General features: G+C 30.7%; 5 protein-coding genes across 5 annotated transcripts in view; 2 read left to right on the forward strand and 3 right to left on the reverse strand.

Annotated features, from left to right (window-relative positions):
- Window positions 1-4,447: 4,447 nt before the first annotated feature.
- LOC100266732 (protein CYSTEINE-RICH TRANSMEMBRANE MODULE 6) lies at window positions 4,448-5,315 on the reverse strand. Its single transcript, XM_002271187.5, has 3 exons — window positions 5,129-5,315; window positions 4,805-4,964; window positions 4,448-4,693 (listed from the first exon to the last, which is right to left on the reverse strand). Exons 1-3 carry the CDS (start codon window positions 5,157-5,159, stop codon window positions 4,648-4,650), a joined length of 237 nt encoding a protein of 78 aa, XP_002271223.1. The 5' UTR covers window positions 5,160-5,315; the 3' UTR covers window positions 4,448-4,647.
- LOC100254685 (protein CYSTEINE-RICH TRANSMEMBRANE MODULE 6) overlaps window positions 4,448-23,176 on the reverse strand; it is a 33,327-nt gene continuing 14,598 nt past the window's right edge. Inside the window, exon 4 of the mRNA XM_059736059.1 lies at window positions 4,448-4,617. The gene's annotated coding sequence lies outside the window, so the exon portion shown is untranslated. The remainder of the gene's footprint in view (window positions 4,618-23,176) is intronic.
- On the forward strand, window positions 8,950-9,973 carry LOC100244413 (protein CYSTEINE-RICH TRANSMEMBRANE MODULE 9). Its single transcript, XM_002271043.4, has 3 exons — window positions 8,950-9,128; window positions 9,233-9,386; window positions 9,725-9,973. Exons 1-3 carry the CDS (start codon window positions 9,104-9,106, stop codon window positions 9,768-9,770), a joined length of 225 nt encoding a protein of 74 aa, XP_002271079.1. The 5' UTR covers window positions 8,950-9,103; the 3' UTR covers window positions 9,771-9,973.
- LOC100249571 (berberine bridge enzyme-like 21) lies at window positions 13,307-15,007 on the reverse strand. Its single transcript, XM_003631683.4, has one exon. It carries the CDS (start codon window positions 14,996-14,998, stop codon window positions 13,391-13,393), a length of 1,608 nt encoding a protein of 535 aa, XP_003631731.2. The 5' UTR covers window positions 14,999-15,007; the 3' UTR covers window positions 13,307-13,390.
- Window positions 18,130-18,711, forward strand: LOC100263307 (uncharacterized). Its single transcript, XM_019219122.2, has one exon. The coding sequence runs from the start codon at window positions 18,205-18,207 to the stop codon at window positions 18,514-18,516; it is 312 nt and encodes a 103-aa protein (XP_019074667.1). The 5' UTR covers window positions 18,130-18,204; the 3' UTR covers window positions 18,517-18,711.

Here is a 23,176-nt window from a genome sequence, read left to right on the forward strand (position 1 = left end):
GAATTAGTAAATACCATGTACTTCAAGGGCAAACTAGAAAGTCTTTGTTATTTGACTTTTATTATTCCAGCTATTGTTTGTGGAGTGAGAATTATCGATCAATTTATGAAAAAATTGTTTGACTTTGCAAGATGTTTACTCAATTATAACATGACAAAAAAAAGGTCATACAAGGATTTTGTGTACGTATTAATAAGCCTGTTTTACTACATTGACAAAAAAAATTGATGTTTCATGGCAAAAGCAAATACATAATTACTAAGTTTCATTGTATTAGGGAATTGTGAAAAATGGTGAGATTGAGGATGAGTTTTGTATATCAGAAAATCAAATTGCACACAGCCATTAAAGGCAAATGTGTCTAGGAAGTTGAAGATAATGTTTAATGTGATTGACTTTAAAGGTTGACTTAAAGGAGGTGTTGTTGAAATCACTAATATGACTTAAAACAAATTAAATGAATTTTATGAATTTAAGAAACTTTAGAAATTGTTATGAATTTAGGTTTCTTGTGCCAATAAGGACTCCTAATTTGATTATGAATTAGAGTCATAGTGCAAGTATAATTAGTATAATTAGTTTATTACAAATATATATTTATTATTACAATGAAAAAAAAAGACAAAATAAAATGAAATAAAATAGATTTTTGTAAATAATTATCAATACCCAATCAGTGTGGGTTCCAACAAAATTTACCATCTTGGAATCAATATGACAGCTCTCATTTGCTCTTTACAAATATGTCAAAACATAAGAAGGAAAATCATTATACCAAATCCTCTTGCACTTAAACAAATTCTTTTTTTAAGCTAAAGCATCAACCAACCTACTACCCCTTATATATGCATATACGCTATTATAATTTAAACTTTCAAAATCATATAAAAAAATACAACTTTGGTTCATTTTTTTAACAGTGCAGAAATACATATTCATATCATGTGATATCTCTTAGGTGACAGCGAAAATTTATTTTGAAAATTAATTTTGTCAAGCTCCAACCGAAGGAATATCTTTGGAAATTTTGCCTAGTATCCATGACGTGAATGTAAGGGTCTCCAACTGGCCGGCCGGCCCGGAGGAGTAAGGCCCATGGCCCAGCCCGGGACAGGCCACTGAGCCCGTTGACTGGTCAACGGGCAGGCCGGGCCGGGCCCTTGGTAAATCTAAGGCCCGTGGCCCAGCCTGTGGGCCCTCAAGCTTGGCGGGCTTGGCGGGCGGGTTGGGTGGGTATTGGGTAAAACTTAAAATACTTTTGAGTTTTGAAGGGAAGGGGTTCGAATCCCCTTCCCTTATGGATCCATAAAGAGCTAGCCACCAACTGAGCTAACCCTCTTTTGTGTAACTATTTTGCATTAGTTATATATATATTAGAAATATTGTATGATTTTTGAAAAAAAATAAAAGTGAGTTGGTTGTTCAACGGTCACATGACCGTTGAACATGCCACTCATAATTCATAAATATATATATGACCGTTGAACGGTCTTGACATTTAAAAAAAAAAAAATTAAATCCTAATATTTAAATCCCTATAAATATTAAATACCCTCAATTTTTTCTATTCTCTCAACTCTTAAGCTCTCTCCCATTCCACAATATTTCCAATTATTGCATTTTGTCTCAAATTATTCAATATTATTGGTGGTGAAAAACAAGCATTGGTGGTGAAAAACAAGCATTGGTGGTTCAAAGAGTTCAAATTTGAAGGAATTTCTGTTTCGGTTCTCCAATTTAGTAACATACTTCACCTTTTCTTTTATTTATTTGTTACATTTTAATTTTACATTTATTATTTTTAGCATAATATTTTATCAATAATTATAATTATGGCAAGTGGTTCTTGTTCTTCATCTAATGCATGTGATAGCAAAAAATTTACTTCAAATATATGGAATTTTTTTTATAGAATAGAAATAAATTTAGAAAATAATAAAAAATAAATAAAAGCAAAATGTAAAATTTGTAACAAACTTCTTATTGGTGGCTCAAATGCAGGTACAAGTCATTTAAAAAGGCATCATGAAAATTGTAAAACTAAAAATAATGTAGATATTAGAAATTATATGCAATTAGGTAAAGATGAAAGTGGAAATTTAAAAACATTTTCTTATGATGAATCTTATTGTCGTGAAGAAATGATTGGTTACATAATAAGAGCAAAACAACCTTTCAATTTCATGGAAACTCATGATTATACGGGAACAATGCAACGAGCTATTAATCCTCAGTTTCAAGGTTGCTCTAGAAATACAGTTAAAAGAATTCTTATAAAAAATTTTGAAAAACAAAAAGAAAATTTAAAAAAATTTAAAAAAATTTAAAAAAATTTAAAAAAATTTAAAAAAATTTAAAAAAATTTTGAAGGAAAAATTTGTTTAACATCTGATATTTGGACATCTTTAACTCACAGTGGTTTTTTATGTATAACTGCTCATTATATTGATAATGAATGGAAATTAAATAAAAGAATTATTTCATTTAAAATAATAAATGCTCCACATAATGGTAAAAATATAGCATCTTTAATAAATGATGAAATTATATATTTTGGCATTCGTGATAAAATATTTACAATAACATTAGATAATGCTTCTAATAATGATGCAGCAGTATCTAGATTAAAACGATATTGGCAAATAAAAGAAGATCAATGTAAAATATTTCATGTGTGTTGTTGTGCACATATTTTAAATTTAATTGTAAAAGATGGATTAAAACACATTGATGATACATTATCAAAAATTAGAGGCATTGTTGCGGGTCTTAATAGTTCTCAAGCAAAACATGAATTATTTTTTTATTGTTGCAAAATGTTAAATATGAAAAAAAGAAATATAAATTTGGATATGCCCACTAGATGGAATTCCACTTATAAACTTTTACAAACTATTATAAAATATAAAAAAGTAGTAGAACTATATGAAATACAATTAATTAGCAATGATTGTGAAGCAGATATTGATGTATTAAATGATTATGATTGGCATATTGCAGATCTTTTAAGAGATCTTTTTGAAGTATTTGATACTTCAACAAAAAAATTTTGTGGTGTATATTATTCATCTTCAAACCGAGTTGTCATGCAAATAACTAATATTTTTATTATACTTCAAAAATATTTAAATTTGGATATATTTAATGATGCAATATTTGCAATGATAGAAAAATTTAGAAAATATTGGGGAGAAATACCTTTAATTTTTTATCTTGGTTTAATTGTGGACCCTAGATTGAAATTTGAAGCTTTGGATGAATGGTTAACAATTATTTATTTTAATGACCAAATAAAAATTGAAGAAATTAAAAATGAAATAAATTCATTATTATATAATTTATATAACTATTATAAAGAAAAATATGGTGATAATATTAGTTTTATTAAATTACCACCTACATCTACAAGCTCTTCATCTTTTTATAAAGGAGCTCTAGAAATGTTAAAAAGTCGAAAGAAGGCAACAAATAGTTCTCCAAACAACGCAACTGATTTAGATAGATATCTTAATATTAATTTAATTTCATTTGAAGATGATGAAGATTTTGATATTTTAATATGGTGGAAATCACAACAACATAAATATCCTATGCTTTCTATCATTGTTCGTGATGTATTAACAGTTCCTGTGAGTACAGTTGCATCAGAAGCTGCTTTTAGTGCAGGTGGAAGAGTAGTTAGTGATAAACGATGCAGCTTAGCGCCAGATTCTATTGAAGCAAATATATGTGTGAAAGACTGGGCAATAGCAGATAAAAGGATATTTGATTCTATTCAAGAAGAAAATATGCTTGTCGATATGGAAAAACTAAAATCATCAAGATCTTCATGGATTTGCGATAGTTCGCCATCACCGCCAAGAGATAATGATTAAAATATTTTACTAAATGTATGTCATATTTTTATTTTTATTTTTGTGGTTGAAAAGTACAAATGATTGACAAATAAGTAGGTGTCAACCTAGTTGAGATATATTTATTTTGTAGTGATGTAAACTTTTCCCACATTTTCAAATGTAATGTATACATTCAATGAATAAAATAGTTAGCAATGAATATTTTTATTAATATAGCATTCTCTATTTCTTGAATATTTTTTTATATATATATATTTTTTAAGTGGCGGGCCTATGGGCCTACGGGTGGGCCAGCCCGCCGGGCCGGACCGAGCCTAAATTGGGGGCCCATGGCCCGACCCATCTAGAAATGAGCTCGGGCCAGGCTGTGGGCCGCGGGCTTTTTGGAGACCCTTATGTGGATGTGCAATCTGCTACAACAGCTCCATTTTTAACCCTTTTCTTTCTTTCCTTTCTGTTTTTTTATGGCTGAGGATCCTCATATTCATAGTACTTTTGAAAAGCTCGAGTTTCAGAATTCCATATGGAAGGTCCCAGAACCTTCTAGAATATCTCGTGGCATCATTGAATGGTATAATGAATCAAATGAATTTCGTAAACCAAATCAATTAACACTAAAATAATAATAATAGTAATAACATCAATACATGAGTGAACAATCAATCGAGTAATCCCCTTGCTCACACAATAATAATCAGGTCTCTACACTCTAAAGAGGAAAATGAAAACTACACAAAAGAATATGTATTAAATATATGAACTCTCTCTCTCTCTCTCTCTGGCTGAATCCTCAGAAACAAGCGTCCAAGAGACAGCAGCAACACAAGGCAGCACAACTGCACATCATTTCCCCAAGAAATCAAGTTCATTAGTCTCCATCTATATATGTGTACACATATATATAGAACAAAGGAATAAAATTAAGAAATATAGAGATTTATGCATACCATCCTTTCAAGAAGCCATCACCCTTGGCCTTGGTCTCCCCTGCAGCTGGGTTCTGAGGGTAGTCATGACCATGTTTCATGGGATAACCGACTGGCGGAGGAGCCACATAAGGCCCTGCAGGGTATGCAGTGGATGCAGGTTGTGGAGGATACCCTGCTACTGCAAATTCATATCCAATCCAACATTCACATTAACTTCATAATTAACTACATAAATGCAAGAAACTTGAACCATGATAAATTGGAGACTCCACTTCTAAGAAACCATTTCCAAGTAACCAAATGCAGTTAAAAGAAATAGGTGAAAGATGGAAGAGAAGTTACCTGAAGGCTGTTTTTGATGAGGGTAACTCATTTTAATTTGAACGAAGCTTAATCCTCACAAACTTATGAAAAAGGAAAAAGGAGAGACCAGAAGCTATAGAGAAGAAGATGAAAAAGTTGTGTGGAAGAATGATTGAAAACAATAGTATATATAGAAGGAAAAAAAAGTGGATTTGGAGAAGGTTCGTCGTATTTTGAAGACACCGCGTCAGGGAGAACAAAAAGAGGACTAGACGAAGGAATTAGTTGTTCACATACAAAATATACAACACGGTTGCCTTAGTCTTGGCCATGTACGTGGTCTCCGCGTGAGTCCCTTGGCTTCGGAGAAGTTTCCCTGGGCCATGAGCACTTTATTGCTTCCTTCAGCCAAGCTTTAAGACCATTTGGAGTCGGTCCGTTCGATTCTATTTTTTAAGCTTAATAAAATTTCATATCTTTGCTGGGATGATTTTAATAAAAGCATTTTTATTTGAAAAAAAAAAAAACAATACCCAATGCAAGTAAGTTTCCAGATTTTATTATTATTATTATTATTATTATTATTATTATGGTGGTTTGGGCTTAGTAAGAAGTTATTTTATAGTACCAAAATTACTGGTTTTTTAAAATAATGAATTGAACTTCACTTTCAATGTTATTTTAGTTAAAGCCCTTCTGAGATATCTTCTGACTTAAGCTTTTAAAATAGAAAAATAAGTTCAAGTAATTACAATAGTATTAGGGTGAATGTACTATTAAAAAAAATACTTTTATTATAAAGAAATAAAATTTAATATTTTTAGAAAAAATTTAAAAATTTTAGTAAAAATATGGATCACATTTTAAAATTTTGCCCTAACACATTTAAATGTTATTTTTACCTTTCAAATTTTGGGTTATGGCATATAATAAAGCTCTTTCAATTGGAGATTTAAATTAATTAAAGTTGAAAAATAAAGAAAAACCCTAGCAAGTAGTAAGAATTTCAACATACAATAATTATTATTATTATTATTACTACTACTACTTTACAAATTTCAAGATTTAAAAAAATTATATTCTAATTATCTAATTGTTTTAAACATACAATTTAATTTGAATTTGATGGATATTTATGGGTCTAATGATCAACCCACTCATTTAGGAATGAGAAATTTTATTTACCAAACTAATATGGAGTCAAATGAATTATTAATATTTGATTTAATAAATATTAATGCATGAATCATTTCAAGATCAACTCCTATTGCTTTTAAATTTATCCATCCGACAAAAATTATCTTCATGGATAAAGATATCTACTAATTTGACATATATATATATATGATTTGTTCATTGAATGATGTGATGAAAAGATTCCACTTGTCCGCCACTTTGTACCAAACTTTTAGACATTTTTCAATAATTTATTGATTCCATCATATGTTAAAAATTAATTACTTTATCTATAATCTTATATATTTATATTCATCATATGCCATGCACTAGGACAAAAAGAAATGCATCTTTGCAAGCATAAGTTGTCAAGCTGTTTAAAATTTTGGCCAAAGCATCCATGATGTCGATGGGCAATCCACTCCAAAATTAGAAGACCACACCTGACCCTTTGTTTGAGGAATGAGGGTTTGGCCTAGCAAGCCCTGAGAACCTCATATTTGAAAAGCCCAGATTTCAAAATTACGTGTTGAATGTCCTACCTTCTAGAACCTTCTAGACCCTTTGTTTGAATGTCCTTTCTTATGGGAAAAAGGATTCGTTGCTTTCTAAGGTGGGTTAGGAAAGTTGGGTGGCTGCTACAATCAATTGGTAATATAAGAAAATTTTAAAATATTTATGTCATAGAATAAAGTCATATTTTCTACAAATAATATCTTTTAAAATTGATTTTTTTTTTCTATTTGTAATTTTAGAAAATAAGAATAATTATCATTTTTATTGTCAAACAAATTTATAAGTTGGTTGATGATGGAGTGAGTGATCTTCAATTCCATATTTATTATTAGTAGTATACTTAATCTTAAAGAATATTTTTTAAAAATACAATTCTAATGTAGTTGCTTACTAAATTGAGTTGTTGATTAGTAGAATAATCAAACTTTGAACACGAGACACTTATTATTTGTTAATAATCCATAGAACTTAAGTTATTTTATTTCACTTGATGTGACCAATGAGTATTTTCAAAACTTGGGTCCATTTTTTCTAAACAAATTTCATCAATCTCCCAACTTCTCTTTCAGGCTAAAAAATAAAATTTGAGAAATTTTTGTAATTTGTTGATCGAGATGTTAGAAAGGTTGATTTGTATGATTTAATTATTGTTGAACTTGTCTAATATCTTTATAAATTATATAACTTTGTTTATTCTTAATTCTCAATATTTTGAAGGATAAAGTATTAATGAGATTATTATTAAATGTAAATTGATACATTATTGCATATATTTTTATATTATTTAAAAAATAAATGTAAAAATAAAACTTTCATTCTAATTTATTGCATATATTTTTATATTATTTTTTTAATGTATTTCTAGCTTGAGGTGGAAGAGATTTGAAATGATTTCTTTTCGCATCATTATATGAAGCAAAAATGCCATTTTGAATAATGACATTGTTGGGGAAAAAATAAAAATTTTCTTTTTTAATAATAAATTGATTTTGTTTTTAATAACATTCACTTGGCAAACATTAATGTCAAGTTTATATATGAAACATAGTGGAAGAATCTGATAATTTGGTAATGAAAACACATCATTGAAATTCATATAAGAATGTTTTATAAATTATATAGAGAAAAAAATAATGCATATCATAAAATTAAAGAAAATAAATATTATTAATATGTATTTATTTTTAATTCATTTAACATAAATATTATTTTTAAAATTTTAAAAAATAAAATATTATTAATATTTGATTGCTCTATATTTATAAAAAATATCAATTAAAACGGATTCTTAATACTACGTGTACAACTTCTATCCTCTTTTATTTTTTTTTTACGTAGGAGTCATCTTCAATTCCTATACTTTGGAGGAGGATTGTTTTTTTTTTAAAAAAAAAATTAAATTAAATAATTCAATTCTTTATATGTAGTCGTTTACAAATTTGAGTTGTCAATCAATAGAATAATCAAACTTTGATCACAACATTTAATATCCATCTTGAGTAGTTCCACTTGACGTGACAAATGCCTATTTTCAAAACTTGGATCTATTTTTTCTTTGGCAATCTTCATCAATATCCATCTATCAAATTCATTCACCTAATTTTTTGAATTATTATTATTTATATATATATATATGGATTTATAACACACAAAAATAGTTATCTTACTATAGAAGTTTAAAAATACCAATTTTTATTTAAAATTAGAATTAAATTAATAATTTAACATAAATTCTATTCTGATGAAATAAAAAAATATTATTTAAAATTTATATAAAAATAAATAAAAATATAGGTGAATTTTAATTTTATTTTTATAATATAAATAAGATTTTTGACCCTCCACGGTAAGATGACGAAGTTCTGACTTTATTTGATCTTATCGGCAACCCAGGCCTGCCGCCTTCAAATGTCGTTTTCAACGGAGTGGGTGACTCATGAATTATGACCCACAACGTTGAATTTGAAAGCCTTCGAAATATTTTATTACTGTAAAGTAAAGCAGCAGAAATAAAATAAAATTTAGCCACGTGTCGTAGGGAGAGAGCTTGCAGCCTAGAAGCGGCTACCTACCACGCGTATGCGCCACGTGCCGAGCACCAAAAAAAGGAACGGTGTCGTTTCGTGTTGCGTGTAAACAACTACTTCTTGTTTCCCACGCGGTGTCGCCGCCCTTGCCCGCTGCTGCACCGTCTTTCTTTGGTTTGTATATATAGAGAGAGTTGTATACCCATAACCCAGTAGACAGTCTCTTCATTATCACCTTTCCAAGCTTAATTCGTCATATTCGCTGATCTCGTTGTGTCTTCTTCCATTGAAAAACATGAGTCACTCACACCAGGCTCCAGGTATTTTTTTCTTCTTTTTTTTCCCAGTTTTAGATTGAAGGAAACTGGAGGGGAAAGGCTAGGAAGTGATGATGATAATAACATATATATGAATGTTGTTGCAGAAGTGTATCCTCCACCACCATCCACAGCATACCCATCATCAGGACCATATGTAGCTCCACCCCCAGCTGGCTACCCCATGAAAGATGCTCCCAACCCCCAAAATCCTCCTCCAGTTGAAACCAAGTCCAGGGGTGAGGGCTTCTGGAAAGGATGGTATGTGGAAACTGGAAACCTCTATATATTTCTCTCTGATATTCAGCTTGTTGCTTTGAAAGGGCAGAACCATACTTGTCTAAACTTTTCAAACTTCAAAAAAAAAAAACCCAACAATAATTCTTATCTTTCTAAACATATGGTTATATATGAACTTGGGTCCTTTTGAAAAATTGCTTAATGTTTGATATTAGAAAAAGAAAAAAAAAATCTAAATATTTATTTTTGGGATGTATTACTTTGAATTGCTTAAGCAGATATAAAAATCTATATCTTTGATATTTTTTTAAATATGAGTGGATTCATGGAGAGTAATGAATTTGATTTCTGATGTGCAGTTGTGCTGCCTTGTGTTGCTGCTGTGTCTTGGATGCTTGCTTCTGAGGATATTGAGAGAGAGTGCTTCCATACATAGGCGTATACATATATTTGTGTTCATCATTCTTCCCTTTTGATCATTGTAGATTTTGGATTATTATCATAGGGTGACGGGATTAGTTGATTGATTCCTCACTTGTATTTTCTGTATTTGATGTTAGTGTTATTATTGTTATTTGTTTAGCATTTGATTGATTTGTCTTACAAAATTTATTTGATTCATTTTTAGAGTACTTGATTAGTAGTTTTCATTACTTCACGAGGGAAGTAAGAGAGAAAAAAAAAAAAAAAGGCCTGAGATTAGGATGCCAATGGGGCTGGTTTGGGGACGGGTTGCCCCGTCCCAATCCCGCCTCGTTTATTCAAAATGATTTCTATTTTTGTCCCATTTAAAAAATTAAACGAACGGAACGGGGAGAGTCTCATATCCATCCCATTTAACTTTTTTTTTTTAATTTTTTTAAAATTACTTTTAAAATTTGTAATTACATTAAAATAAATATATTTTATAAATAATTAAATTATTATATTTTTTATAAATTATTTTATTAAAAATATTTTATTATTATTTATATATTAAAAATAGTAAAATAAAAATTAAATTAAATTAATTTTATATATAATCAGAGCGGGATGAGACAATATTCGAATCCGTCCTGAGTTTTAAAAAAATTTTCAAACCTGTTTATTAAAATTGAATCCCGTCCATTAGGGGTAGGGTGGGGCAGGACGGGTACTCGAAAAAACCCGTCTCATTGTCATTCCTACATGAAATTGCAAACCATTAAGTGGAAGCCTGAAACTGGTTCTCCTTTTGAAATGCTCCCACATATTTGTCTTATTTCCTTCCTTACAACGATATTGGTTATTTATAGTTAAATGGCCGGTTTTGAAGAATTTTCTGATTTGAGCCATTGGTTTGATTTCTATTTCTAAAATAAAAGAATGTGACATTTTTATCTTTTATTTTAAGCATATGAAAAAACCAATAAGTTTATAAAATATAAATTTTAAGTAAAAATAATTAGTATTTCATACATTTTTTATTAAATGTACTACTTTGACCATTAATATATTATTTTTTAATGATATAACTACTACTATTGACCATCTCAAGTATTCCTTTTCATCGATAAATGTATTTAAAAGTAAATTTAAAAAAAATCAAATATGAATTAAATAATTTATAATTATAGTTAAGTTAATTACTATGATTGTAAAATGGGTTAATTCAAACCAAACTCGTGGTATATAAATTGTAAATGAGTTATATAGATTGACATGAATTTGATTCAAATACGATAATACTCAATTTGATGAATTTGATTCAAATATGATTATATTCAACTTAAATTTGCAAAAAAAAAAAAAAAAGTTTTGGGTTTGAATTGTGTTGTGCATTACACTTTACCATCTCTTTACACCGGAGAAGAGAAAAAAAAAAAAAAGCACAAAATGCCACCAAGAAAATGAGAAGAGTTATTTGATTAAAAGGGTTTGAGAACCCAAATTTTAAAATTTAACCTTCCACCTTTTTTTGACCTCATTTAGACAAAAATGCCCTCATTATTTCCTTATAAAAATAACCTCTTTATTAAAATTTACATGTAAATAATGATAAAGTGCATTTATATCTAAATGGGTTATTTTTCAAGAAAAAATATGAAAATTGTTAGATTCATAATTTGATAATTATATAATACATTTTAACCAAATATTTCTTATTTTATTAATAATGAAATCGAACCACAAAGACTTATAATGAAGCTGTGCACCTAACTTGTTGGTTGAGGCTATCCTTATACCCCCTAGGTATTACTGAACTATCGTCCAATGGAACCCACATTTTAAAAATGGCAATTTTTTTTTTCTTTCAAGTTTAAAATTTCTAAATAAGAAGTTAACAGGGGAGAAACTAACCTCTATATATTATGCTTCCAACACTGTCAACAAGAAGTTAACACTGCATCTGGGAAGAATATTCATATAAATTGGAAATTAAAATTATGATAAGTTACAATAAATAGACAAATGACTTTACATCAAACTAATTACATTCTAATTAATAATGAAGCCTTTGAAAATTTAAAAATGATCAATAAGAAAGAGATAACTTGCAAGGTCTTTGGATCCAAAGCAATTGTTATAATATGTGACTCATATTGAGGGGCTCTTCAAATTCAAAGTAATTGTTGTAGTATGTGGCTTATATTGAAGGAAAGATACATATGAAAAAAAAAGAGGTAAATGACGGAGTGGAGCGGGGGGCAACCCCCTCCCGTGGTATGGTTCAATGGTATTTTTGGAATTTTATTACTTGAGGGTTAGTATAAATACCTTTTTATGTAACCTTAATTTAATATATAGTAAAAGTTTTTATTTCCTGTTTCCGACATAGATAATCTATCGAACCACGTTAAATCTGTGTGTTTTCTTTTTTGTTTTTCTTTAATTTTTCACCAAGAATACAATAATTCTCAGTGATTTCTTAATCCAAACATGCATTGAATAGCTTCTGTCAAATGCCGACAGTGCAATAGAAAAATATTGCAGAAGTTATAGTTTGTACGATTGTACATAAAAAAAAATTGATTTTCCTTAGGATTTAGTATTCCTTCTTATAAAAAATAATTCTTAATTTTACCAAAGTTACATTTATGGAATCGTTCCAAAGAAAAAAAAATTCTTTTAGCATTCCTTGTACAAAGTGACTCTCCTTGTTTTGCAAAGAGAAAACAAAGATAAACCAGGTTTGGGATAATCTATATTAAAATTAAATTTTTCATAAGATCAATATTTTTTTTTTATATATATAAAATTTTGATTAAATATAAAATAATTTCTTATATAAACTAAAATTGAGTTTCTAGTCTATATATAGAAACATGTACAAGCTCTAAAGAAATTGATAATTGTCTTTTGGACCCAATTAGTTTCAAAAATTAAGATTTGACCCATAAAAATTGCGTAATTAATGGAAAAGATATAAAATATGAAGAAACCAATATACCCTTCAAAACTATTTTTTATTATAATATTTGAGAAACCTTTTTATCTTATTTTTTTTTAATAATTATTCTGAAATTTTATTATTTTTAGAAAACTAATTTTTTAAAAAATATATCATTTAAAAAAAAATTTTGACATATTTTCAGTTATTTTTTATATACATAATTTTAAAAATATATATTTTCCAAGATGTTTGATTTTTAAATAATAATAATTTATTTTTATTTTTTTGGAAAAGGGTGTATTTTTGTCCAAATCACAAAATTATATTAAATTCTATTAAGGTTTGCGAAAAAAAATAAAATTTAAATTAATGTTTTTCTACTTTTTTTTTTTCATAATCAATAAAGGTCATTTTTTTAAAGATAAAAAATTCATATTCTTCTTCTCAATTTTCACACTTTATCTAGGTCTTGAACTTAAATAGTGAACTTATATGGATCACGACTTAATTTTTGAGCCCCATTAGGTCCAAAACACAATTATCTCTTGAACAATGATAATCCGTTCTTCTCAAACAAGGGCAAGAACCCTGTGGATAATAAGGAACCAAGTATTATTTCTATGGTCAAGAGCAATGACCTAGCATACAAAGCTTTCTCTGAATCAATTTCCCTTTAATATGGAAGAGGTGGGATGCTTTGCTCATACCTGAAAAAATTCTGAGGGTCCACAGCAGTCTTCACTTTCACCAACCTGTCAAAATTGTTCATAAAGTACTGGACCCCATATACCTTACCTTCTTGGTAGCTATCTTTACCATTGTGGCTAATACCAATGTCAACATCTCTATAATTGAGATATGCACCTCTAGGGGTCTTGGACACAAGTGGGGTCATGTAGCTATAAAGCTCTCTTATCAAGTTCATGTGCTCCTTGTCTGCCTCAGCCCCTTCGTCATGCCAACTCACTGAATACTGGATCTTGAATATGTTCCCAGCGCGATGTGGGAAGGGCGTTTCAGATGCGGGGATTTCACTCATTCGCCCTCCGTATGAATTGAACACCATCCCTGGTTTGCCTAATTCAATAATCTTCTTCCACAGCCCTTCTAGATCATCTCTGGATATGGGTTTCTGTACGTAGTCTGACTTCCTCTTTAAGAAGTTCACTGAGTCTGAAGTCCGGTTAAGCAGCACATCCACCGATGTTCCATTATCGAAATTAGCCCAGTAGAGGACTGATTCAATCCAGCTCATTTCCATGCAGTCCTCTTTCTTTAACCCTAATTCTGGGAAATCCTTGTTCATCACTGAAATGAGACGGGTCGAGTCTCCAAGAAACAGTGATATGAAGGTTACCCTAACAGTCTTGGCGGATCCATTGTCGCTCTTCACCGTGATAGGTTGGAGGAGAAGCCTCGTGAAAAGATCATTATCGATCTTGTCAGTGATGTGCTGCCATTGATAGACTATGTCAGTGGCGTTTTGGGCCAGGGTCTTCTCGACCCGAAAAACTGTAACAATTTCAGGAACTCGGACAAGCTTGACCTTATATGACAATATGACTCCAAAGCTAGCTCCACCACCTCCTCTAATGGCCCAAAAGAGGTCTTCTCCCATGGATTTTCGATCGAGAATGTAGCCATTAACATTGACTATCTGGGCATCCACAATATGATCAATAGAGAGTCCATATCTTCGCAACATATTTCCATAGCCTCCACCACTCAAGTGCCCACCGACACCAACAGTAGGGCAAACCCCGGCTGGAAATCCATGTACTCTGCTTTTCTCCCAAATTTTGTAGTAGAGTTCTCCTAGGGTTGCACCCGCTTGAACCCAAGCAGTTTCATCAGTGATATTCACGTTGATGGACCGAAGATTGAACATATCAAGGATGAAAAATGGGACATCAGAGACATAAGATAGGCCATCGTAGTCGTGGCCACCGCTTCGAATTCTCAACTGTATTCCAATGTCTCTAGAGCAAATTATGGCAGCCTGGACTTGGGATTCATCGGAGGGGGTGACAATGATCAAGGGTTTTGGCGTGGAAAATGCGTTGAATCGCTGGTTTCGGATATAAGATTGAAGAACATTTGTGAATGAAGAATTTGTTTGGGCATAGACTATTGATGAAGCTTGGTCAAATGGGGATGAATGTTTTGATAGGCACTGAACAAAGTTTTCATATATTGAACCTGAAGTTGCAGATGATGAAATAATGAGAAAACCAAGAAGGAGAAGCAGCAGCAGCCCAAAGGAAGCCCTTGACATCTCCATTTTTTCAGTTTTCCTGTGGTCCTCAAGGGACGTTTTATTTTTTATGTATTTAATTTAATTTATTATTATTATTTGCCTTATATAAATATAATTTATAAATGGACCCCATGTAATTTCATAACTCTCGTGTCATGTTATGACAAAAGATAAAATAATTTGTGAAATAAGTTTTCTAATTGGAAATATAATTTTTTTTCCTTTTTATTTGTCTTTTTATAAAATAATTTGACTATATAAATAAAAAAAAATGGATAATTTTTATTTTCTAAAAAATAAGAGTTTGTTTGATAATGATTCTAAAAAATGTTTAAAATATTTTTAATATTTTAAATTTTTTATCATTTAAATATAAAAAATATTATAAATGATTTCTAAATCATTTTTAAACAAACCCTAATTTACTAAATTTACGTTTTCAAATTGATCCCTTATAATAAATAACTTTTTTTATTACTCGATAATTATTTCATATTCTTTATTTATGTGTCTATCCTTATCCCTTTATTCCTTTCTTCCTCTTTTTACACATTCCAAAATTCAAAAAGAAGTGCTAAAAGTTCTCCACCTACCCATCATGAATAGTACACATGTGTTATGATAGACTTGATAGAACAACCACCTCGCGTTTGTATTGGTCCAGTGATAAAGTTGTGGACCTCAAGATGACAACCTCATATTCACTTGTTTTTACATGGAATGAAAATCCATGAATTTTGATTTTTATTAATGCTAATGAGGTTTTTGGATCAGTTTTGGTTGAAAGAAAATAGAGAAGGATTAGTCTATTCTCCATTTTCGTCATTTTCTTTAATAAAAATTGGAGGAGAAATATTTTAATATTTTTTCTTATATTTTTCATAGTATTATTTGTAGCATGTTATTTAATGATATATAAATATAAAAAGAATAAAATTTTAAATATTTTTTTCCTTAAAAGGAAAACTTTTTAAGAACAAAAAAGTAACCTAATTAACTTCATCATATTTATAATTTGTAGAGTAAGTTCCCATATAAGATAGCCTAAATTAATTATTGCAATCTACAAATAAGTTTTTCTAATTTAGACATATTCTCCATTAATTGAAAATACAGATTTTGGGCATATTTCCAAATTAGGGATTTTCTTCTTGTTTTAAGAGAATTTTGTTGTTATTGATATTAAGACATATCCAAATGGGTTTACCATTTAATATGCTACAATTTTATTTATTTATTTAATTTGATAGGAAAATGTGAAAAAACTAAAGGTTGATAATTTTAAGAGAAACTATATTACTATTGTAAAATCAATAAATATAATAACGGACCAACAATTATAAGAACGGTCTTTATGAATTCTAAAAGATTTATATACCAAAATTGAGAAAGAATATATGTTTTTTATATTCTTTTTTTATGATTTTTTAGAGAAAATGGTTTTGGGCATCTAAAATTATGTGATTTCTTTTCAATTTGAGTAGTCAATATTAAAAAAAATGTGCAAAATGTTTGAAATAACCAAAGATGGATGTGGCAGCTAGTGTCAAAAATTCATTCTTTAAGCCTCCTTTGTGTATTATCGAATACATATAACCCTATTTTAAGCGGGCTTGAAAGAAGACTACTCTGATGGCAAAATCCTTGACAAAACAAGAGATGGGGTGAAATTCAAAAGACACACGATTGTCATTAGCGAATTTTGAAACTCAAAGAAGGTTTTTGATGATTTCTAGAACATATAGGAGCTGCTTTTGAGGCAAGTGACTTGGAAGGAACAAATGGAGATGAAAACGATGTATGTCCAATGTGGTGAATAGAAAGGTCCTTACCATTTCCCATGAAGACTTTATCTAATGCAAAGAATCATGTTTTGGTCATGAGATTGTTGAGGTTAGATATAAGGTGATTCGTTGCTTCGAAGTTTGGGTACCAATTAGTGTCTTGTGAGATTTCTGGTGTTGCAAGTTTATGTGGATGTAGAAGAGATTCCAAGGGAGAATTATGGAAGGTGAGCTATGTTCCCTTAAGGATGATACCCTTTAAATTGTGAGGGTCTAATGAAGGATTAATCAAATCGATAGTACCACTACATGACTACATGACCCTTTCTCCCACAGGTTTGTTGCTTCCTCCACAAGAACTTTTGTCATGTTGTCCTCTTCTTGATTGAGAGAAGTTTCCATGGAAGTTTAGTCTTCCATATCCAGAGAATTCGTGAGATCTTGTTGAGTACTAAAATGCATTTTGATTTCCTCCATGACAACAAGGTTGATTCATAATTGAGTTACTATATCGAGATCTTTGGTTAAAGTGTGAAGATCCATTGGTTGTGGCTAAGTTGACTAAGATAGGGTTGGAAAATTCTGAACTCTTGATGTAAAAAATCTCCATCCACCCATCATGAATAGTACTCATGTGCTATGCATTAAAAGTACGAAAAGTGAAGCTTTAATTAGCCTTACTTTTGAGAAGAAAACTCCAAAGAGAAAGTTGATAGACTTGATAGACCAACCATTTTGCGTTAGTATTGGTTAAGTGATGAAGTTGTGGACCTCAACGGATGACAACGTCATATTCACTTGCTTTTACATGGAATGAAAATCCATGAATTTTGATTTTTATTAAGGCTAATTAGGTTTTTAAAAAGTATCATTATTTAGATTATAATGTGAGGTTAGATGACACTTATTTAGAAGCGTCATCATTTCACAAGGCTTGTTTAGTATGTAATGACACTTATTTGAAGCGTCATAGCAGTAATCCCATACCTTGGCGCTTTAAAGAAGCGTCATTGAATTTTGGGTATAAATATTCCTCTCTAAAATATTGCTCCCCCTTTACGATCTCTCACCCGCCAAACATTCCCTACACCATTTCAAACCCTAATAATTCTTATGCCAAAATCAACCAGTGTCCAGGACCGAACGGGCAGCTATAGGTGACTTAAGTGGTGTTTATTTTTTGACTGAATAGAAAAAGCCAAATTCTAAAACTAACCTGTTAACGTCATCCAACATAACTGAAGTGAACTTGTTATCAATATATTCAATTTAATTATGTTAAATGATATTAACATGTTATTTTTAACTAAATAGAAAAAGCCAAATATTTTAACTTTTTCTATTCAACCAAAAAACAAACACCACCTTAATCTTTCTGACATCCTTCTTTATTTCCAAACTCTAACTTTCCCAAAATCTCTACTGTCACTGTTCCGCGGTAACACCATGGGCATCGACCCCAACTTCAACGACGAGTCGTCGCTTCTTGGAGAGCTTGGTATCAATAACCAGCAAATCTGGAGCAAGATGGTACTGATTCTCAACCCTTTTCGTGTGAACCCGAATCTTCACAAGGACACTGATTTATGGGGTCCATTTTTGTTGTTGATGAGTTTCGGATTGTTTCAATTGCTCACTGAGAAGATACATTTGGGAATAATCTTGGGTTGGGTTACCGTTGCTGCTTTGTTCTTATATGTGGTGTTCAACATGTTGGTTGGGAGGAATGGGAATTTGGATCTTTACAGGTGTGATTAGGTATTCTATGCTGCCACTAGTGATTTTATCAACGGTTTCCTTGTTTGTTCCCTAAGATGGAGTGGTGATTTTTGGGATAACAGTGTAGGGCACAACTTTTTGACTTTGCAGTGTCACTTTTACTTGGTTTGAATACCAAAGCGATTGATCTGTTGTTTGTTGCAATAAAGCGAGCTTCTAGTTTTTGACTTAGCAGTTTTAATTCATCCAATTATTCTGAGGGCAATTTTTTATTGAAAAATCTTATGAGTTGATGCATATTTTCATTATGACACTCCTTTTTTAATGCTAATCTTATACGCCTATTTGCATCCCACTTTTTTTTTTTCTTTCTTTTGTTCAGATAACTTAACTTTGCTAACCTCCTATTGGATGCAATCCTTTTAGTTTTCCTTTTAGGTGTAGGCCTCTTCTTTGGTGCTTTTTTCTTCTTTTTGAAGATGAAGCCTCCCTGTCTTTGAATTTAATTTATTCCCTTTAGCTTTTTCATATCATTCTTTCAATCTTCATGGAGGCTACTCAAGAACTGCAACTGCAAACCAGATGTTAGTTACTCGGTATTTAGATAGAAGACTCCCACAGCACTATTAAGGAAGCAGCTCAAGTTCTCCATGCAATTGGTTCTTAATTCAGCACAATATATATATTTTTTTAATTTTTATTTATTTATTTTTATCATAATACTGTTGATGAATCTAAATTTGGACACAACCATACCAATTTGGTAGGTTAGTTTCTATTGCTCCTACTAATCTATTGAATTGATTAAATATCTTTAATTATTTTGGTGTTTTAAACCAGTTGAAAACAGAGAAAGAAGCTCAAAAAGTGATGCAAAAGTCAGTGGTAATCAACCACATATTCCTAAGCTCATACACTACAAGTGGTGGCTTCGAGTGGCCAACTACACCCTCTTTCTTCTTACCGGCTAATCTACAATCACTCTCTTGGGAAGATTGTACTATGACAAAGGCGAAAATAGCAAATGGATGGACACATTTGTGCAATCAGCAAGGGAACTTCCCAATCCTCGTTCCCCTCTTCCTTTTCTTCTCACCACCAGCCAAATCCACGCCTTGTTGGCCTCTCAAATGCTTCTTTTCATATATAGTTTCAACAAGGTGCTTTTTCAAAATGCATTAAAGCCCCTCTTCTTTTTTTTTGGTCCAAAATTATCTTTCCTTTAATTTAGTAACGATCTATATCTGTTCATTACAAGTGGAAACAATGTTAGACTTTCTGATTATAATATATGTTGTCTTAGAATTTTGATTTAGTCATAGTTGTTGTATATTCTACAAAATGTTATCATTTAGAGTATCATGTAATCATTTTTTTTTTTTTAATTATTTCTAATTGGAAAAGGAATCATCAAGAATTAGAGATATTTTCATCATGTTGTAGATCCTATAAGCCCAAGGGGTTAATAATAAGAATTTGAGAAATGGAAAATGTTCTCTATGGTAAATGATATAGGTTTGTCTATAGACATTAAAACCTGCTAGTTCATATTGGTTCTTGTTTTCTTTCTTTCTATCTTTCTTTTCTCTCTCATAACTTACCCAATACTGATTTCTGCCTAGCTTGACTGAAAGCTAATAACAGTTTATTTTAGTAGATTTTAGTCTACACAACTCCTTTTATAATCCATGTTCCTTTAGCTCCTTTCTTAATTTTTTCAATATACATGGATGTGGAAACTTTTATATATCAATCATTTACTATAATAATAATCATGTAAATTTGGTCCATTTTTCCCATTCACTATAATTGATTAACTTAGGAGCTGTATGAAGAGGAAAATGACATGGATCAGTGTCTGACAATAATAGGTAACATCTGATACAGGCTCTTGGTATTAAAATGACAATACGTTGAATAATAGAGTTGTAGAAAAAGGTTCACTGGCTTGCCTCATTTAAATTAGTTGAATGCCTGAAGAATGCATTACTTTAATATTTCTGGATCTTAACTCCATTTTTAGGTTTTTTTTTTTCTCTAGTCATTCAAGTTTTGTACCTTCATGAGTCTCTTATGAGATATTTATTTTAAATGGTATATTCTGACTGTTGAAAACAATATCTCTAGTGAAACAAAGATCTGATGTTGTTAGAATGAAGCCTATCCTCTTAGATGTTAGGTCATTCATTTTGGAGATTAGAAGTGTATACTAGTGAACCAGATATTTTGCTTCAAGGTAAGTTTTATATGCATCATTTTGAACTATTAATAAATTCCAATTTATAAGTTTTATATATTGTTGGTTTGTTTCTAAATTGTCCTGCAATTAGTAACAGAGTGTGATTTCTAATTTTTCTCCACTTACGAAATTAGAAAACCTACCTATATCTTCAACATGTATAGAGGTCCCTTCAACAACTACCACCAACATTAGAGACTGTAATCTCTAGTCTCTCATATTTGACACATGTAACACATGCCACCCTCTGGTTGGAAATTGTGAGGGGATCAAAAGTCTTTCCTGCATATTCACTTGCTGAAAGTAAGTAAAAGACCACAGATAGTGGTAATTTTTCATTTTTGTTTACAAGGTGTGTCAGATTAAAATGATCAGTTTGGTGTTTTTCTACCACCATATCAAAATAGGCTTACCGTAGGCCTATATGCAGAAGGAACCTCTATGTTCCATTTGTTTCTGCTTCGGATAGTAGTAGTCAGAAATTGAGTAGTCAGAGTTTGAGTTTGCAGTGGTGCAGTAGGTTTGATGCACAATTGTGTGCAATTCAATGTGATGAGAATATAGCTCCTTGTCAATTGATCTTTTACATCCTATTTCATATTTCATTATCCAAGTTTTGAATTTGTGTTGTAGGAAATTCACCATCTAAGTTTCAAATTCATTTGGGACATTATGTTGCTTTTCTATAATTTGTTAGATGACATAACTCCTTATTGGAACCCATTACTAATTTTTGTGTTTAAAAAATATTAATACTTGGCAGTTTCCCTTTGTCTCCTGCTTACCTTCAAGGCATGGACAGAATGTCTGCTAGGTTTTCTATTTATTAGTAGCCACCAACCATTCACCTCAACCCAGATAGACAATCTTTAGAGGACAATTATCTTAAGGCTATGTTTGGTTCCTGGAAAGTACTAAAGAAAGAAAAAAAAATACCAAGGAAAATTATTTTCTCATGTAAGAAATAATTGGCAATCAACTTAACTTTACTTGTATATTACAACTGGGTTATTATTTGGTTGATCTTTATATGTTGAATTTATATAAATAAAGAAGAAGAATGGATATATTGGTATATCCCCTGTTTTAGGCCATTGGTGTTTGAGAATGGTTTGATGTTTTTTGGGAAAAGTGAAAACAATTTTGGAAAATTTGATATCCCAATGAAATGTAGTAGCGAATATTGAATTAAGGACCAGACATCAATGAATTGAGGACCAAGCATCAATAAAATCTTAATTTCTGTGTGTTTTCTTCTTACCTCATCAATGAATTCCTCACGTAATTTTCTTGCAGTCCATAAAGGTTCAAGTCTGTAATTGTTTTGATATAGACATCAAAGATGGGGTCAATTCGCAGGGAACCGTTCTACAAATTTGAATGATCACTAACTACATTTGAAGAATTCATATTTTGCTAGTTCTTTGTATTGTTGATCTATTTCTATGTTCTCACCACCATAGAATAAAAGTTGAGACAGGACTTGGGCTAATCCTATTAGCCATGTGTGGCATTGTTATGAGATTCTTTTAGGGTTTTTCATTTTCGAGGCCTTCAATACTCAAGGTAGCTTCATCCAAAGGGCTATATGTTACATTGCATAACTTAATTCTACCTATCACAAAAAAAAGTTGTATTGCTTCATCTTGATTTTAAACAAGCTTTTCTTTACTTCCTTATTTATTTTTTGTTTTAGGTTGAGATGCCTAGATTCCACTTGAATGCTAAGGATGACAAATATATGAAAATGATAATGAAGCCTTATTATTTACAGGTCTTGGAAGCTTTAAACGAAGTTTAAGCTTAGGAGACAGTGTTAAGGTAAGCAAATTTACATATCTAGATACAGTAATTAACAATCTTAACTTTGCTTAGAACCATATTGTGGATACATGAGGCAGCAAAACCACATGGAGCAACAACCTTTTCCTTGACAAAGCAACTAGCTTAAAACCATATTTCTTTTGATGACTATGATAAGGTATAAATACTTATTCCTTTTCCTTCACAAAGTAACTACCTTTCTATTTTTCTTTGAGATGAGATTAAGTTTATGTCTTGGCTAATTAATTTTTACTTCTGTATCTCAGCATGATATGATTAGATAGTTACTGAAAATGAAATGGTTTGAGAGGGCACCCTCATTGTGAGGCATGATTCATAGATGCTTTTTGGGAATTTGGAAATCCTCAATTATAGATGTGATTCTTCATGAACCAAAATGTCAAAGATATTCTCAAGTAAGCTACTAAATTAACTTTTCAGCATGAATTAGGAGGTACTTGATCAATCTGAATTTTAATAGTATGAATAGGCCATTTCTTTTACTCAAAAAATTGTCTTTATAAATCTAAATTTGTCAAAGTTTGGATTAAACTATTTCCTTAAATTTTAAGGTGAATGGACCCAAACTTGTTTGTATTGGAGATATAGTCATTGCTAAAGAGAACATCATTAACA

The sequence above is a fragment of the Vitis vinifera genome, chromosome 3 (assembly GCF_030704535.1).
Source record: "Vitis vinifera cultivar Pinot Noir 40024 chromosome 3, ASM3070453v1".
Classification (NCBI taxonomy): domain Eukaryota; kingdom Viridiplantae; phylum Streptophyta; class Magnoliopsida; order Vitales; family Vitaceae; genus Vitis; species Vitis vinifera.

Excerpts from the sequence above, each read along its gene's own strand:
- LOC100266732 (XM_002271187.5), bottom strand. The coding sequence starts at position 5,159 with ATGAGTTACCCTCATCAAAAACAGCCTTCAG. Across the intron at positions 4,965-5,128 it reads TCATCAAAAACAGCCTTCAG|TAGCAGGGTATCCTCCACAA; the intron begins GTAACTTCTCTT and ends ATGAATTTGCAG. Across the intron at positions 4,694-4,804 it reads GATGGCTTCTTGAAAGGATG|TTGTGCTGCCTTGTGTTGCT; the intron begins GTATGCATAAAT and ends AATGATGTGCAG.
- LOC100244413 (XM_002271043.4), top strand. The coding sequence starts at position 9,104 with ATGAGTCACTCACACCAGGCTCCAG. Across the intron at positions 9,129-9,232 it reads TCACTCACACCAGGCTCCAG|AAGTGTATCCTCCACCACCA; the intron begins GTATTTTTTTCT and ends ATGTTGTTGCAG. Across the intron at positions 9,387-9,724 it reads GAGGGCTTCTGGAAAGGATG|TTGTGCTGCCTTGTGTTGCT; the intron begins GTATGTGGAAAC and ends TCTGATGTGCAG.
- LOC100249571 (XM_003631683.4), bottom strand. The coding sequence starts at position 14,998 with ATGGAGATGTCAAGGGCTTCCTTTGGGCTGCTGCTGCTTCTCCTTCTT.
- LOC100263307 (XM_019219122.2), top strand. The coding sequence starts at position 18,205 with ATGGGCATCGACCCCAACTTCAACGACGAGTCGTCGCTTCTTGGAGAG.